This window comes from Sycon ciliatum, chromosome 1, assembly GCF_964019385.1.
Source record: "Sycon ciliatum chromosome 1, ocSycCili1.1, whole genome shotgun sequence".
Taxonomy (NCBI): Eukaryota; Metazoa; Porifera; class Calcarea; order Leucosolenida; family Sycettidae; genus Sycon; species Sycon ciliatum.
In genome coordinates this window covers 21,301,839-21,319,232 of record NC_088643.1, presented here as the reverse complement: position 1 = coordinate 21,319,232, position 17,394 = coordinate 21,301,839, and the positions used below count along the sequence as shown (strand labels likewise).

The 17,394-nt window shown below is 46.7% G+C and overlaps 1 protein-coding gene and 1 non-coding gene across 3 annotated transcripts; both read right to left on the bottom strand.

Annotated features, from left to right (window-relative positions):
• Window positions 1-125: 125 nt before the first annotated feature.
• LOC135817809 (probable cysteine--tRNA ligase, mitochondrial) lies at window positions 126-17,342 on the bottom strand. 2 transcript variants are annotated; one of them, XM_065331080.1, is made up of 15 exons: window positions 16,964-17,342; window positions 16,491-16,541; window positions 15,352-15,469; window positions 14,162-14,233; window positions 13,640-13,745; window positions 13,080-13,181; window positions 12,120-12,255; window positions 11,664-11,797; window positions 11,052-11,113; window positions 10,849-10,915; window positions 8,647-8,782; window positions 6,620-6,761; window positions 5,138-5,233; window positions 2,508-2,789; window positions 126-967 (listed from the first exon to the last, which is right to left on the bottom strand). In XM_065331080.1, exons 1-15 carry the CDS (start codon window positions 17,251-17,253, stop codon window positions 926-928), a joined length of 1,836 nt encoding a protein of 611 aa, XP_065187152.1. In that variant the 5' UTR covers window positions 17,254-17,342; the 3' UTR covers window positions 126-925. The 2 variants fall into 2 exon arrangements, with proteins under 2 accessions (XP_065187152.1, XP_065187163.1); XM_065331091.1 differs by lacking the exons at window positions 126-967; window positions 2,508-2,789; window positions 5,138-5,233 and adding an exon at window positions 5,241-5,934.
• Window positions 1,114-1,187, bottom strand: Trnan-guu (transfer RNA asparagine (anticodon GUU)). The gene has a single exon. It is a non-coding gene; the product is annotated as a tRNA-Asn (tRNA).
• Window positions 17,343-17,394: the final 52 nt, after the last annotated feature.

The following is a 17,394-nucleotide window of genomic DNA, read 5'->3' as shown; positions in this document are numbered from 1 at the left end:
TGGGATTCTTCAGATCCACTCATGCTCATCATAATATAACACGCACACACACACACACGTATGCGTGCCCACACACATGCACACACATGCACACTGACACCACACATCAGGTAAGTGTAACTAACTATGGAGAAAGTTGTTTGGTACTTCATTTCATGTTTCATATTTGGCAAGCAACCACCTTTACTTGGTGGTAGCCACATAAGCTCATTTACTTCAAAGCATTACAGCTATGTACAAAGAAGATCCAGACGCCAAACATAACAGATCATATCCAACCAAAAACTCTTATGGACTGGCAAAAATAGTAAAAAAACATTGATAAAGGTGACTTGCTCATTCAGCATGGTACCGGATGGGTAAAATAAACACGCATGCAACGTTTGTAGAGGTAATGTAACTAGACTATTAGTACTACATCATGACTGTCAAGGCAAGACACACACACACACACGTCCACACGCGCGCGCGCACACACACACACACACACACACACACACACACACACACACACACGCACACACACTAAGAGTGGCTCAAGGCACCACTTACACTAGCCATGAGCCAGCATAGGCATATATGAGCAGCACGGCTGACCAGCAGCCAGTGAAATCTATAAAAAGGAGTGAACTTGAGTCTGATAAAACGCAGATACGAGAACAAAGACAAGAACAGAGGCAATTCGGCAGTTCTGTGTGTACACCGAGCCTTGTGACAACGATTATAGTACTCTGTACGGTGGGGCAAACCCCTAAGAAAGGATATCAGCACTTGCTCGGCTCATTTGTACAGGCAGTGAGTAAAAATTATCGGCATACATACAAGAGAAACAAAACCTGCAATCTCTATCGCTTGCAGTACTGCTGGGTATAGCCGCTAAGACCACTTACTTCTGGCTCCGGCTCACCTAATACACAAAAGACCATCACTTTTGAAGCAGGTCCCAGCTTGACTCTACACCGCGGTCCTAGAGGCAAAGGGAAGTAAGAGACAAAAACAGCATAAGAAAAAATGGGCACGAATTTTGGCAGAAGTAAAATTGGTAAAAACAAAAGTGTGCATTGCAAACAAAGTGACTTTTGCTACACAAGACAGGAAGAAGAAAAAAATCAGCGTCCCCGGGTGGGCTTGAACCACCAACCTTTCGGTTAACAGCCGAACGCGCTAACCGATTGCGCCACGGAGACATGCTTGAGTGAGTATGGCTCAATACAGTACAACAGCTATGAGTATGGGCAGAGATTTGAGCAACTAGTATTACTGCGAAAGCAGAAATTTTCCGTGGTGTAATTTTTTCCGTATTCTCCTAAATCGGTGGTTCGGCGGAGGGAAATTTTCAGTAAACCCGTTTCCAGGTAAGTGTACTAGTACTAGCACCAACATTTTCGGTGTGTTTTATTTTAGGCGAAAATTGTCGAAAATTGTCGGCACCGAAAATTTCTGCTTTTACAGTATGCAATGCGTAGTTTGTGACATACATTCAGATATACTGGACCAGGAGTGGACACACCACCACATCATCTGATCATGTACACACATGAGCCAGGAAATGTGTGTGATGCATTGACACACCTCTGCATGAACGTCGGAAATCTGAAATTCTGCTGGGACAGCATAGCACGCAGGCGTTGCACACTCGGGGGGGGGGGGGGGGGATCATGGGCTCCTTGACCTAATTTCCCCACTACTTGCAACCTAACAAATATTTTGTGTATGCAAGAATAGTCCACAGGACTCAACGTATAAACAATACTTCTGGCGTTGGAGCGACACTTTTTTCACATGAAGAATAGGCCCTAACCTGCCCCCTGCAGCTTACACACCGAATTTCAGTTCATACAGACTGGCATGAAGCAGTTTGCCTTCCGGATGGGGGGGGGGGGGGGGGGCATGACCCTGGAAAATGCGGCACATTTTGGAATGGCGGCTGTGTTTGCATTGAATCTGTACTACAGTTGCGCTCTGTGAAATCCGACCCAGAGTGCACATTTGGCGCCATGTTTTTCCACGGCCCTTGACGCCCTGGGAGTGGCACAAATGCGGCTGGACGTACACATGTACAGTTACCATGATGTAATCAAAACTGGTACAGGGCGCCAGTTTTGCACTTTGGGTCGGATTTCAGTAAGCGCAACTGTAGTACACGGGTGAGGTGCACAGTTTCAGCATGGCTTGGTGTGGCTGCTGACAAGGGACAAGAGGAGCCCTAGAGCGTGGGCTCAATTCCTGATCTGCGTCGCCTAGCTGCGCTGGCCTATCCGAGTTGTGCATAAAGCACGTCCTCTACGTACCACACGAAAAAAGTACTCATGCCTGGCGAGAAAGGTACTCCTGTACAGCCTGTGATTATCTTGCACTGACAGCAGAGCAAGAAAGTACGTAGATCAAGAACACTTGTGACTTGATGTACAGCAGGGATGGATCAGAGCGTTACACTACTGGTGCTAAGGAAGATTGCTTCAATACATGCACACTCGCTTTTCTTTTAAACCGGTTCCAATAGTTACCTTGATCTCGACACCTTTCTGCATCAGGTCAGCTCGCAGCTCATCGGACGCCTCAAGGAAGGGTGCGGTGATACGCGTGTATTCCTTGCGCAACTGCTTCTCAGTCTTCGCGTCGCCATGATGCGCCGCTAGTAGATCAGAGAGGCCGTCGAGATTGGACACTCGGCCGATGGACAGATCGCGTACGACAGCACGGAACGCCATGAACTCGTCGATGGCTTTCCGCAGAACATGCTCCGTTGGGACATTGCCGCTGTCAGCTCCACTTGCCTGAATACCAAGCTGAGAAAGAGAAGAAGTCAAACAGAGTGCGGTGTCATGATGGAGATATAAAACAAATCAAAATCCGGACACAGGTCACAACTCACAACAATAATGAATTTCAAAGTCAAGTTGAGAAAGAAGAGCAGAAGAGAGTACTTTCCAAAGAGAAAGAACTCATAACCGTGGGCTGTGGCAGTCTAATTATGTGAGTTGGAAAGCAAAGGTTTCTTACTATATTACCTGGCACAGGCAATAGGCAATGGACATCACACTGAAGCCAGCTGGCACTAACTTTCCACACACAGTGCGATATCTAGCGCAAAAGGTTTGTGTGTGAAAATCCCATGCACCAGTCTTTGAAGAAGAGTGACACCTCCACCAGGGTACACATGACATGTACCACACACACACACACACACACACACACACACACACACACACACACACACACACACACACACACACACACACACACACACACACACACACACACACACACACACACACACACACACACACACACACACACACACACACACACACACACACACACACACACACACACACACACACACACACACACACACACACACACACACACACACACACACACACACACACACACACACACACACACACACACACACACACACACACACACACACACACACACACACACACACACACACACACACACACACACACACACACACACACACACACACACACACACACACACACACACACACACACACACACACACACACACACACACACACACACACACACACACACACACACACACACACACACACACACACACACACACACACACACACACACACACACACACACACACACACACACACACACACACACACACACACACACACACACACACACACACACACACACACACACACACACACACACACACACACACACACACACACACACACACACACACACACACACACACACACACACACACACACACACACACACACACACACACACACACACACACACACACACACACACACACACACACACACACACACACACACACACACACACACACACACACACACACACACACACACACACACACACACACACACACACACACACACACACACACACACACACACACACACACACACACACACACACACACACACACACACACACACACACACACACACACACACACACACACACACACACACACACACACACACACACACACACACACACACACACACACACACACACACACACACACACACACACACACACACACACACACACACACACACACACACACACACACACACACACACACACACACACACACACACACACACACACACACACACACACACACACACACACACACACACACACACACACACACACACACACACACACACACACACACACACACACACACACACACACACACACACACACACACACACACACACACACACACACACACACACACACACACACACACACACACACACACACACACACACACACACACACACACACACACACACACACACACACACACACACACACACACACACACACACACACACACACACACACACACACACACACACACACACACACACACACACACACACACACACACACACACACACACACACACACACACACACACACACACACACACACACACACACACACACACACACACACACACACACACACACACACACACACACACACACACACACACACACACACACACACACACACACACACACACACACACACACACACACACACACACACACACACACACACACACACACACACACACACACACACACACACACACACACACACACACACACACACACACACACACACACACACACACACACACACACACACACACACACACACACACACAGCGTATGCCCAAGATGGACAGGAGCAAGAATTGCTACGACTCGGAGTACTGTAAGCATCCCATTTCTGTATACTGGTATATGTACATCTGTGTGAAGACTACAGCAAGAGCGGTGTGTGGCATTGGCGCTGCGGATGTGTGATGTGTATGCAGTACAGTGGTGTGAGTGTGTGATATGTATAGAGCAGAGTGCTATGAGTGCCTGACAAGTACATGTATGTCACACAGCAATGTGAACATGTAAAGTGTATACCTAGCACAGAATGTTCATGTCATCATGCCTATTCCAATACACACACTTCCTGCAGGTATACTACAACACTGGCAACTGCAAGCTGTACTACTGTAGTCGAGTATTGCTGCAGCAGCAGCAGCAGCAGCAGCAGCAGCAGCAGCAGCATCAGTAGAAGTAGCTTACCTGCATGAAGGCTACTTCAAAGCCCATGTTCTGCAGTGTGTGTCGGATGAAGGTATGCACCGCTAGCACTGCTCCGGAGCGCCTGCCATCGCGCGGCTACACGGCAAACACAACAACAGCAGCACTATTGCCATCAAATAAAGCAGGTAAATGAGACAATAAGTCAGTCTATAGACATGGGAATACAGTAAGACCTGTCAATGCAACCACCTGTCCCAGAGGACCACTACACACTGGACCAAGGATACCCTGGAAAAGGAGACCACCTGTCCCAGAGGACCACTACAGACTGGACCAAGGATACCCTGGAAAAGGAGACCACCTGTCCCAGAGGACCACTACACACTGGACCAAGGATACCCTGGAAAGGAGACCACCTGCACACAGTGACCACACATAAAAGGCCCGTTGAGCGATCAGCTTAGACAGGTTGCACTGTACACAGCAAGGAGAGAGGAGGAGGAAAACTCGTTGCAACTCGTTGCTTGATGATCGTGGGTGAATGTGAAACTCAAGAGTCGTAACAGGTTTTCCTTCCCTCTCTTTGGGCGATGAAGGTGAATGTGAAACTCAAGAGTCGTAACAGGTTTTCCTTCCCTCTCTTTGGGCGATGAAGGTGAATGTGAAACTCAAGAGTCGTAACAGGTTTTCCTTCCCTCTCTTTGGGCGATGAAGGTGAATGTGAAACTCAAGAGTCGTAACAGGTTTTCCTTCCCTCTCTTTGGGCGATGAAGGTGAATGTGAAACTCAAGAGTCGTAACAGGTTTTCCTTCCCTCTCTTTGGGCGATGAAGCACTCTACTTGATTCAACATAGGAATATACACACAAAGACAATGATAGTGCGTGCTAGGATAATGTGCGCGACAGGGCTCAAGCGCAGCAGCAACAGCAGCAGCAAAACAATCGAGCAGGACCTGCCCATACTTGTCTAAGTGACCCACACAGTCCTGCAACGTAGATTCAAACCAACTATGCACAAGTGTGGTGAGGTTAGTCGTTATACGTTTTTTAAATAATTTTTTACTTCTAAAAACAAAAAAATCATCGATCGCTTGCAGCCCTATTAAATATGGACGATATTTAGATGAATGCATACAAATATTTCTGATTTAGAGTACCGTAATGTCGCGTATAAAAGCATGACCTGTATTAGAAGCCGATTTTTCAAAGCGCGCATTGATACAGAAGCACGATGTGAATAGAAGCATACCTGCCAGCACATGCACACTGTACTTGCACAGCACATGCATGACAGTATGCACTGTACAGTGTAGACTGGAGATGTTGACGTAGAAGCATGTTTTGAAAAGAAGCATAGCTTGAGTGGAAGCATGGTTTGAACCCCGACTTATACGGCCGCAAGCACCTGCTTTTATACACGTCATTACGGTATGTTGAATCCAGTAGTATCACTGTTTGAAACTTCTTTCCTCTCCCTTGTTGGCTTCCACCAGCTAAAACCTAGAGCACATGACAATTACCTTCTTGAGCGACTCAGCAACATTGCCATCGGCTAGCTCTGCTTCCACAAAAGTTGCCAGCGCCAACAATTCTGATATTGCCTTTTGCACAGAAAAGTTTTTCCCCAGAGCCTTCAGGACTTTGTTTTCTGTTGAAGCCAGCCTTTGGTTGACAATGAGTACAGCAAGAGAGTGAGAGAGAAAGAGAGAGAGAGCAAGCGAGCGAGCGAGAGAGAGAGAGAGAGAGAGAGAGAGAGAGAGAGAGAGAGAGAGAGAGAGAGAGAAAGAGAGAGAGAGAGAGAGAGAGAGAGGCAGGGAGAGAGAGTTGATATTAGTCAATGTTCTGTGCTCCCATTGAAAGATAGAACTGAGGGAGAGGCTACTTGGTGCACACTGTGTAGAGTATGTACTGGTACAACCTGGCACTGTCATACAGGTGGCCAAAACAGGTTACTGGTACACATAACAAACCATATCCATCTGGATGGGCCTGTCACAAACATTCAAATAGTACATCTATATTTTCGATTTCGACGGCATGTTACAAGGCGAGGACTCATAGTGCTCCTGACTACAACCATAACCCGGTTGGTAGAGTCCCGGTTTTGCAACCATTTGAACCGTATTGGGAAAACCCTGGTTCGCCTTATAACATGCTGTCAAAATCGAAAATATGTTAAACTATCAAGCAAGGCTTCTATATATATACCATACTAGTGTTGAAACGAGCGTATCTATAACAAACGAACGATCAGTTCCACTAACGAGCAAGCTATCGAGCGAGCTAACGAGTTTCATTGATGTGGCAAATATGATTTTTTTTCAGCTGGTTCAAATATCACTGCCGGCATTTGGGGTTGCTGCTGCTTCACTTCGAACTGCTGTTTGGTGTCGAGATGTCTTTTCAGCGCTGTCGTTGAGCAGCCTTTGTAAGGATAGACCCTTTTGCAAAGATTGCAAGTAGCCCTGTTCTTCGCTGCATCGCGGGAGAAAACTTCCAAACGACTCAGCGTAACTTTCACTCGAATGGAGAGGTGACCGAAGCATATCCTGCGACAGGCCAGCAGATGCGGAACAAGACATCAGTAGAGTCCACCAAAGCTGCAACGACAACTGAAACAACTCAGTGTCGTGCAGGTATAGTCACTGCAACTGCGAGTGATTTTCACTTTGCGCGGGACTGGACTCTCGATCGACCAGGGAGTCGTAAAATTCTACGAATCCCCGGTCAACATGTACTGCCATGTGTACGGAGTGCGGTGTACGGTGTTCGTTAGTGCAAACGAGCTGGCCGCACAAACGAGCCAAGTTTCTGGCGAGCGAGCTAACGAGTACCCGGTGGGATCGTTTCAACACTATACCATACATCTATATTGTAGCCCAGAGACCACCTAGTGTTGAGAGGAGGAACGGATATAGTGGATGGCTACAGTGGAGTCTTCACATGCTGTGAGCGACATTTCAACAAGCTGCTAAAACGCTTCCGAAATAATACACAATCTACAGCACAAAGATGAGACACGTCAGCCATGTAAGGCAGGTTGGGAGCAATTTTCGAGAACCAAGTCAAAATCTCACGCAAATCCAAACGTATGCCAGGGTTGTAGTGGGAATCACAGTGGGATGTAGTTCGTTCAAGGCTGCCCAGTACACCCAGTACACCCAGTACATGCACTAGCTAGCCTAGCACTGCTGGGTAGTGTTTGGAATGTATGAGTAATGCTTGTGACTACAGTCAACTTCGCTTATAACGACACTCGGCGGGGCATCAGAAAAGTGTCCTTATTCGCGAAGTGTCGTTATACACGAAGTCTCATTATACGTGTCACAGTTGGATGGGACTTTGCTCTGGGCATGAGAATTATGTCGTTATTCGCGAATTGTCGTTATATCCGCAGTCGTTATTAGCGAAGTTGACTGTACACTGGGATCAGGAATGCACTGTTCAACACCCCAGACGACCATGCCCAGGTCACTGTGAAGGGTGTTTATGGTACAAATTGCATCATTGCGCAATGGGTCTATAGCAGTGTGCACAGCGGTCTTACTTGGATAGGATGCGCTTGGTCGGCACCGTGCTCATTGATTTGCCTTCTACATAGGCCAGCACAGCTGAGTTGAAGTTGGCAAGGGTGGCAAGGCGGGTGGAAGCCGTTTCCAGTGTCTGTTGGTCATACTCACAGTCTGAACAAGAAGAGAAGAAGAAAAGAAGAAGAGACGGCATTGCAATACAGCACTGTCAACAACTGAAAGTGCAAAAGTAAAAGTTTCCTCCGAGTTTGAACTCACATCGTACAAATACTTCGAGTGTGTCTCATATAAATTCGGAGTCATTTTTACCCAAACCAAACTTATCCGATTCTCAGTAGATCATTGCATTTCCAGATTCGCCTGTGCACCTACCGCTGACAAATCACACATAACCTGACCTGAGGGATTACTTTTAGTTCGGGGGCCATTGCTCGTAATGCCCATCAGCTCAGAGAATACTGTAAAAGCCATATATATAACGAAGTGCTAACTCTAACGAGTTAACGAGGAGAAATTTGTCGTTAAAATAGAAATCGTTGCACAGAAATCGATACATACAGTCCTATTGAGCGTTGAGAATATGTAAGAATCGTTACCTTTGGTACGCGTAAACCAGTCAATTTTAGGAAAGCGTTATATATGCGTCTCGTTAGAATAATGGCTTTTACAGTACCCAGCATTAATAGCTTCTACCATGTAAAGCTTTCACCGGGCGTGCCCGCACTAGCAGCCTTCTCTGGCACTGGCAAGAAAAAACATACACGGGTAAGTTTTTCTTCGTAATTTTCCACTCATTTTTGCTTTAATTAATATTTGCCTTGTGTTTTCCTAGCTTACTATTGCCGTGGCTGGCTCAACGCCCTTGTCTCAGGGGATTCTGTCCCTGCATTAGCTATGCTTGTCACATGCTATGAGATTGTGTCTAATAATAATAATAATAATAATTAACTGGTTTGAGGGAAAGAGACAAGCGGGAAAAGTCTGAAGAAAAAATTGACTGTCACCAATAATAATAATAATAATAATTGTTGAAGTATCCTCCAGGCATATTTCACACCCTCTCCACGCTGGGCGAGTCCTTCTAAATTCAATTAGGCCACACGTTTTTATTTCTATGTTTCTCGTCACCTGGAAATCTGAAAACGAATGCGAGAGGTGGAAAAAATACAAAAATGACCGAAAATAAAAAAAGATGGTTGTTCCTAATCGATTTTCTTGAGACTATCATCAGGGAAAATCGTCTCACAATAGAGGCTATACGGAGAAACAAACTACTTATAGGTTATCGGTTAGTGGGAAGTATACAAGGTGAGGTGTGAAAAAAAACTAAAGTGGGAGAGAAGACGAAAGAAATTAGAAGAAAAGATGTGAGAGTGTTCTGACGGTGTGAGCTACTACAAAAAGTCATTCACACACTTATTCATTCGCATACACCTACACCTCACAGTTCTTCACTCTATCACATTCACCTGCTTCCACGCCTTCATTTCACTCACCTTTTGTAGTAGCTCACACCGTCAGAACACTCTCACATCTTTTCTTCTAATTTCTTTCGTCTTCTCTCCCACTTTAGTTTTTTTCACACCTCACCTTGTATACTTCCCACTAACCGATAACCTATAAGTAGTTTGTTTCTCCGTATAGCCTCTATTGTGAGACGATTTTCCCTGATGATAGTCTCAAGAAAAAATAAATAAAAAAAGTTTATTAGACCTTTGTTCACACTAAAATCCACCAATACACCATGCAAAATAGCATCCATAGTTAGCAACTAGTATGTGGTAGGAGCTTCTGTCACACATCTGTGCATGTGCAGCTAGATTGCGCACAAAAATGCCGTCCTTGCATCATGTGTCGCGCAGGCCAGGCCACATTATGTACATGTGCATGAGTGTGCTGGTCCAAAAAGGAAAGTCAGTGCAGCACAGTTTTTTTTCTTTTTTTCTTCCAGACTCCTGAATCGTATGCGCGTGGGTGACGAGAAACATAGAAATAAAAACGTGTGGCCTTAGATTATGCAGTACAGGCAGAACACACATGCGGCGCTCTACAGCATGTTCTGCTGTGTGGCTGCTGCCGCCTGTCTGGTCAAACTCATAACGGCGTCTTGAGTCCAATCAGGTACAACCCAGGAATGACCAATGTCCACCCCAGGTACAACCCAGGAATGACCAATGTCCACCCCAGGTACAACCTAGGAATGACCAATGTCCACTTGCCTCGGTGGTACTGACTCATGCAGCAAATCATCCTGAACTTGTCCGGCGAGTGCTTAGCCAAGAACTCCTGCAAACACACAGGAAGGAACAGCAAGGGCAACATTACACTGTGTTCCGTGCAAACGCCTCGCAGTCTTCATCATAAATAGGGTACAGCACAGCTACAAAACAGGAGGCACATGGGATGACAAGGGAGGTCTTACATCTACTGTGATGAAATTTCCCAGTGACTTGGACATCTTAGAGCCGTCTATGCGCAATGTACCTACACAGACAACACAGAACAAATCCAGAAAAGCAGGAAGTCATAACATGGGCAAAGGAGCCAGTCTGTCTGCTCAGGGTTTGCCTTCACCAATTTTAACATACCCGAGGACAGCATAAGAAAGTTTCCCCTGTTGTCAATGACATGCCTGTCTGTCTATTGTATTGACCAGGGTTTTTCTTCAGTTTGGCATATCAGCTCTACATGGAGTACTGCATGCTAATAGAGGTGTGTGTGTGTGTGTGTGTGTGTGTGTGTGTGTGTGTGTGTGTGTGTGTGTGTGTGTGTGTGTGTGTGTGTGTGTGTGTGTGTGTGTGTGTGTGTGTGTGTGTGTGTGTGTGTGTGTGTGTGTGTGTGTGTGTGTGTGTGTGTGTGTGTGTGTGTGTGCAGACATGTGCGTGCATGTACGTGTGTGCGTAGACATGTGTGCATGCAGAAGTACACACACACACAGTGACACATACAGGTGGAAGGCAGAGTGTGATAAGCAAGTCCTAATCACACGCTTGCATTTTTAGAACAAGCTAGATATAGTCAAGTGAGTACCTACCGCAATGCATGAAGTAGTCAACCCACTGATCTGTGTCGTGATAGGCCTCGCTCTGCACTATCTCGTTCTCATGATGTGGAAACCGCAGGTCAGCACCACCAGTGTGGATGTCCACGTGGTCGCCAAACGCAATTCTATAAGACAATTTGGATGCAGTTACAAGATTATACGCAAGCACACACACACACACACGCACGCACACACACACACACACACACACACACACACACACACACACAAAAACACACACACAAAAACACGCCCCTCACAAACACACACACACAGTCCATAGTTATCGTGCTACACATCAGCGAGATGAGAGAGATAGAGGAGAAGACAGGTGGTCTTACTAGGCATGCCCATACTTGAGCCCAGTCAGTACATATACTTGAAGGCATGATGAGAACAGTGCAGGCAGAAAACAAAGGCAATAGTCTCCTTAGCTCTGGTTCTTACTTGGCCAGTGTGGAGCACTCAATGTGCCAACCAGGCCTGCCCCGTCTTAGACCCACGCCGGTCCACTCCACGTCCCAGCCAAGCTCGTGTGGCTTGCTATGCTTCCACAGGGCAAAGTCAGCCGCATGCCGCTTGCCTGTATGGTGCGAACAACACAAGAGATCAAGAAGACCGGCTACAAACTGTGTGTGTGTGTGTGTGTGTGTGTGTGTGTGTGTGTGTGTGTGTGTGTGTGTGTGTGTGCGTGCGTGGTTGTGTGCGGCATCATACAGACTGGTTGTAACCATTCCATCGAATGTTGTCACCATTTCTTATACATGTACTACTTTGCACACTAAGGGGTCGTCGCAAAAGTTTTCTGTCGTCCCCTGAAACGAACATAGTTCATTTCGTACTCGGACCCCCTCCCCTCCCTCTGAAACGAACACAGCCTGCTATGCTGGACGACGAAAATCGCATGCATGAGCATGTCATATGTACAGTGTCGGTCGACTTGCGATTTTGGCTCGCACCCCCTCCCCCCCCCCAAATGAATCATGTTCGTTTCAGGGACGACAAAAAACTTTTGCGACAACCCCTAAGCAGGTCTACTTCGCCAGAGCAGTTTTAAACCATCTCAATCTTAATGACATCAAGATTGAGATGTTTTTAAACTGCTATTTTTGTGTGAAACAGGAAGCAAATGTCTGTGTGTGTGCGGTAACAATCATGTGGAATACTGGAGGAAGAAAAAAACTCGGCACAATAGTTTACTGCTCACTCTGAGGCTATTTCCGTAGTAATCGACTTGGAATCACAACCGTTTGTCACGACGCACACATACAGTGTGATTCAGACGGCAGCAGCCAGTAACCCTGTGCATCCTATAGGTATATGCAACTCCATCTTAGAAATAAATGAAATTCCAACAGGAAATCACACAGAAACTGCATTACGTTGAGCACGTTCCAAGCAGCTCACCTGCGGCTGGTGTTGTTCTTTCCGACCCCTTGAATTTCTTTGGCTCCAGCTTGCCAGCATGACGTTCATCACGGAATTTTATAGAATCGAAGTTGACGTCGCCTGTAATGTACAGGAAATACCACAACCATAGCTGTAATGTACAGGAAATACCACAACCATAGCACATATTGAGAAGGTTTACATGAAGCAGATGCAAATACATGCTACTGCAATTCCCCCCCCCCCCCCTCCCTCATTCCCTGTCTGTTTCTATTGGTATCTGTGTCCATGTCTCTCGATCTAAAGAAGTATGTCTCCATCTGTATCGGATGGTATTAGAGGTCGTCGCAAAAGTTGTTCGTTGTCCATGAAACGAACATCATTCATTTCGTACTCGGACCCCCCCCCCCCCTCTAAAACGAATGCAGCTTGCTATGCTGGACGGCGAGAATCGCATGCATGTACATGTACATATGTACAGTGTCGATCGACTTGTCACACACCCTCCCCCTGCCTCCAAACGAATGATGTTCATTTCAGAGACGACAAAAAACGTTTGCGACGATCCCTTAGCTTACCAGTTTGGGAATGGTAAGCGTAACCCTTATTCACAAGAACCTGAATATAATCTGCTATGGCCGGAATGTGATCTGTCACGCGAATGTAAGCAGTGGCACGCTCAATCTGTAGAATATAGGGAGAAGAGAAGAGAAGAGAAGAGAGAGAGAGAGAGAGAGAGAGAGAGAGAGAGAGAGAGAGAGAGAGAGAGAGAGAGAGAGAGAGAGAGAGAGAGAGAGAGAGAGAGAGAGAGAGAGAGAGAGAAAGAGAAAGAGAGAGAGAGAGAGAGAGAGAGAGAGAGAGAGAGAGAAGAAGAAGAAGAAGAGAGTGGGTTAAGAGCAGAACAAACAAGCAAATCCATACAGTATGCAGTAGCATGCACATGCACAGGCACAGGCACACGCACGCATGCACACACCCACACCCACGCACACAAGCAAGCATGTCTATCTAACCATACTGCCTAGACCTGGACATACCCGTGTTTAACACATGCGCATGCCGGGGACGTTGGCACGATTCCTAGCACTATCACAACCTACCTTGAGACGATCTAAGGAGTCCAGGAACTCAGTCTCATACTTTCTAGTCAGCTCTGCTACCGGCACTCCCAGCTGTAGACAACATGTGGAAAAAAGACACGTACAGCTATGCTGATGTCAGAGTTCGGGCCTGGAATACACTACACTGTATGCAATCACTCAGGCAGCAACTGTGTACACGCCATGCAACGGGCAGTCGAGCGGAGCACCTGTTCATTCCCTTTCAACACTCAGAGCGAGCTGAGGGTGTATGTCATGAAGAGATGGCATGCAAGTCGAAATCAGGCATGGAGCAAGCAAATCCACGCTTGTACATACATGCACTGCACAGCAAGGAACTCACTGGGGTTAAGTTTCACTTGCCATTCCTGCAGGTTAGGCGCGCCATAGAGGTGACTCATGACAACTACACAACATGATTGATTTTTTTTTTAATTCCCACCTTCCAACCCGGCAAATATTTAGATTAGAGATAGATCAACATGATTGATTCTAGTGCAAAGATGTCACCTGACTTACACTATGCAGGTGACACACCACTCCTCACATAAATAGAGTAAGTATGCAGACAACACACTGTATTGTCATGTGACCAGGAGCTCTGTCTGGAAATGATTCTCTGTATCGAGATACACACACTGACTACAGGGCTAACGATAGCCAGGGACATCCCACCACTAGACATCCCACCACTGGCCAGCACTGTAGCGTGGTTGCTCCAAGCCAAGCAGCCCGGGACAACCGGCTGCAGCTGTGCAAAGCAGCTTTGTTCACACGTGCACCATTAAACGTGTGGCGCAGGTCTCAGGTGAGTGGGGATTCCCTCTGGTCAGCACTGTACTGTAAAGTCAACAAATATTTGGCGCATATTTATTTTCGGCTATTTTCGGGCTGGTCATGTTTGCCCGAAAATTTGTGGCAGCCGAAATTTTGTTTTGCAAGGTTCAGTGTGACAGTGTATACAGGCGGCGGCAGTATAGGCTGGACATTTGATGCGTCCGGAATGGGTTTTAGCCCTGGGAGGCCGAAATTTGAACGGGCCGAAAATTTGTCGACTTACAGCAGATCCCACTGGTCAGCACTGTACGAGATTATTCAGCACTGTAGATTCCACTGGACAGCACTAAACTAAAATTGACTGGTTTAATGAATATCACTGAAGTACATGTAGTATTCAAGTGTGGACTCACCTGCTCACTACGCAGGATCACCTTGTCATCCACGTCGGTGATGTTCACGACCAGACGCACGCGCACATTGAAGAAGTTCTTCAGGATCTTTCGAATAATGTCAAACTTCATGTAACAGCTGAGTGAGGCACATACACATACACATACACATGGACACACACATACACAATTACACATACACATCCCATACAAAAATCCCTTACTTTCCTTTGGGTACATGCTTACCGTATGTACACATACACAAGCACCCTCCAAACATGTATACAAGCTTACAAGCAGGGAGTCGTAAAATACCGGTATTTTACGACTCCCTGGTTACAAGTGCCAGGACAGAGATCAATGACGAAGGCAGAAGAAAAACATAGCTAAAGATGCAGGGCCAGGCTGAGTTCGGCCATTTCATCTTGTATTGTAATTGTTGAGTGTATGTGTGAGAGTACATGTGTGTGTGTGTGTGCGTGTGTGTACATGCGAGTGTGCGTAGGTGTGGGTGTGAGTGTGTATGTGTGAACGTGAATGTGTACATGTGAGTGTGTACGTGTGAGTGTGTACGTGTGAGTGTGTGCATGAGTATTGCTTACACAGCGAATAGGAATCAGTGCTATAGTGCTAGCAAGAGTACATAACCCCAAGAGTGTTCAACCCTGGTCTCCGAGCTATGTGTGCCCTGCGCGGAACGCTGCCTTCATTACGTTGCGAAAAGACGAACCAGCTGCCTGGATTAGAGTTTTTCTGTGGTTTAGCCTCGACGATTTCCCCTGCCCTACGGTAAGTTCAAAAGCAATGCCTGTGCGTGACACATAACGTACATGACCATTCCAAGTCTCCGAGTATAGCAGGTTTGGAAGCAGGAAACCGTGGCAGATCAATAATGACGCAATGACCCACAGGCTGTGGCTACGTAATGCAGGCAGCGCGCCGCGCCAGACCCCGTATGCAGAGTTGCATACTCTTGGGAGCTTATATACTCTTGGCGCTAGCACATATATGCCACGGTTATGTACATCCTAGCAACAAGCAGCTGTGAATTCATGAATTCATCATGAATAAAGGGAAGTTACTGCCATTATGTGTACATGTTGTTAGCCTATTATTATTAGCCGAAGGGGAAAGCATTCACCCAGTCACTAGCTACTTACTGTGCATGGCCGATGTGGGTTGAGTCGTACACTGTTGGTCCGCACATGTACCTATATGGAATCAAAGAGTCACTGAGTGTCAGGCAAACAAATCATCAATCCAACGTTCTACCTCTCCCTACCTCTTCCGAGTTATAACTGCGACATGTCCGTTAACACAGCTCAGCGTCCCTCAGTGACTGCCCCCCCCCCCCCCCCCAGACACCTGGTACAGCAACTGCATAATTATCATTGTGTGTGTTCCATGGTGTGCTGCATGTGACAGGTTCTGAATTCCCTTTTTCGCAAACAAATGACAATTTCCCCAGAAATCCTGAGGCAACAATGGCAAATCCACGACCTGCGGCTTCAAACAAAGTAACAAAACAGTTGAAAACACGTGGTGCATTGAAGTGCCTATGCTCTGTGACTACTAGTACACGAATGCACGAATCTACATGCAATACAGTTCTGGGACAAACTGGAGCTCTTACCAAGATAATGGTTTGAAAGGCTCTGCACGCAGAGGAACCAATGTTTTCGTCAAAGCATTTCGAATCACTACGCCTGTATCTGCACCTTTCGGTGGAGTCCACTTAGGAAGAGGGAATTTGGCACGTGTTGCTGCTGCTTTCGAGCTTGGGGTAGTTCGACGTTTGCTAGGCTTTCTTGGGCCAGGTGATGTAGGAGATGTCTGATCCCCTGTTCCCGAGGTAGAAACACAGCAGGAGACTTGATGAAGCCGTGCCAGTGCAAGCCTGGGCTGGCGGGTCAAGCTCAACATTGCGTCGTGAAGAAATCTGTGGTCATACTACATGTAAATGCAATAGCTCTTTTTGAAATGGTTGGCAGGAAATATAAGCGTCTGATTTTCATTCACACTGCAAGATGAAGGTACAGTTTGTTGATCAGCTGATTTCAATCA

Excerpts from the sequence above, each read along its gene's own strand:
- LOC135817809 (XM_065331080.1), bottom strand. The coding sequence starts at position 17,253 with ATGTTGAGCTTGACCCGCCAGCCCAGGCTTGCACTGGCACGGCTTCAT. Across the intron at positions 8,783-10,848 it reads CATGAGTCAGTACCACCGAG|ACTGTGAGTATGACCAACAG; the intron begins GCAAGTGGACAT and ends CTTCTTGTTCAG. Across the intron at positions 5,234-6,619 it reads TTGCTGAGTCGCTCAAGAAG|CCGCGCGATGGCAGGCGCTC; the intron begins GTAATTGTCATG and ends TTTGCCGTGTAG.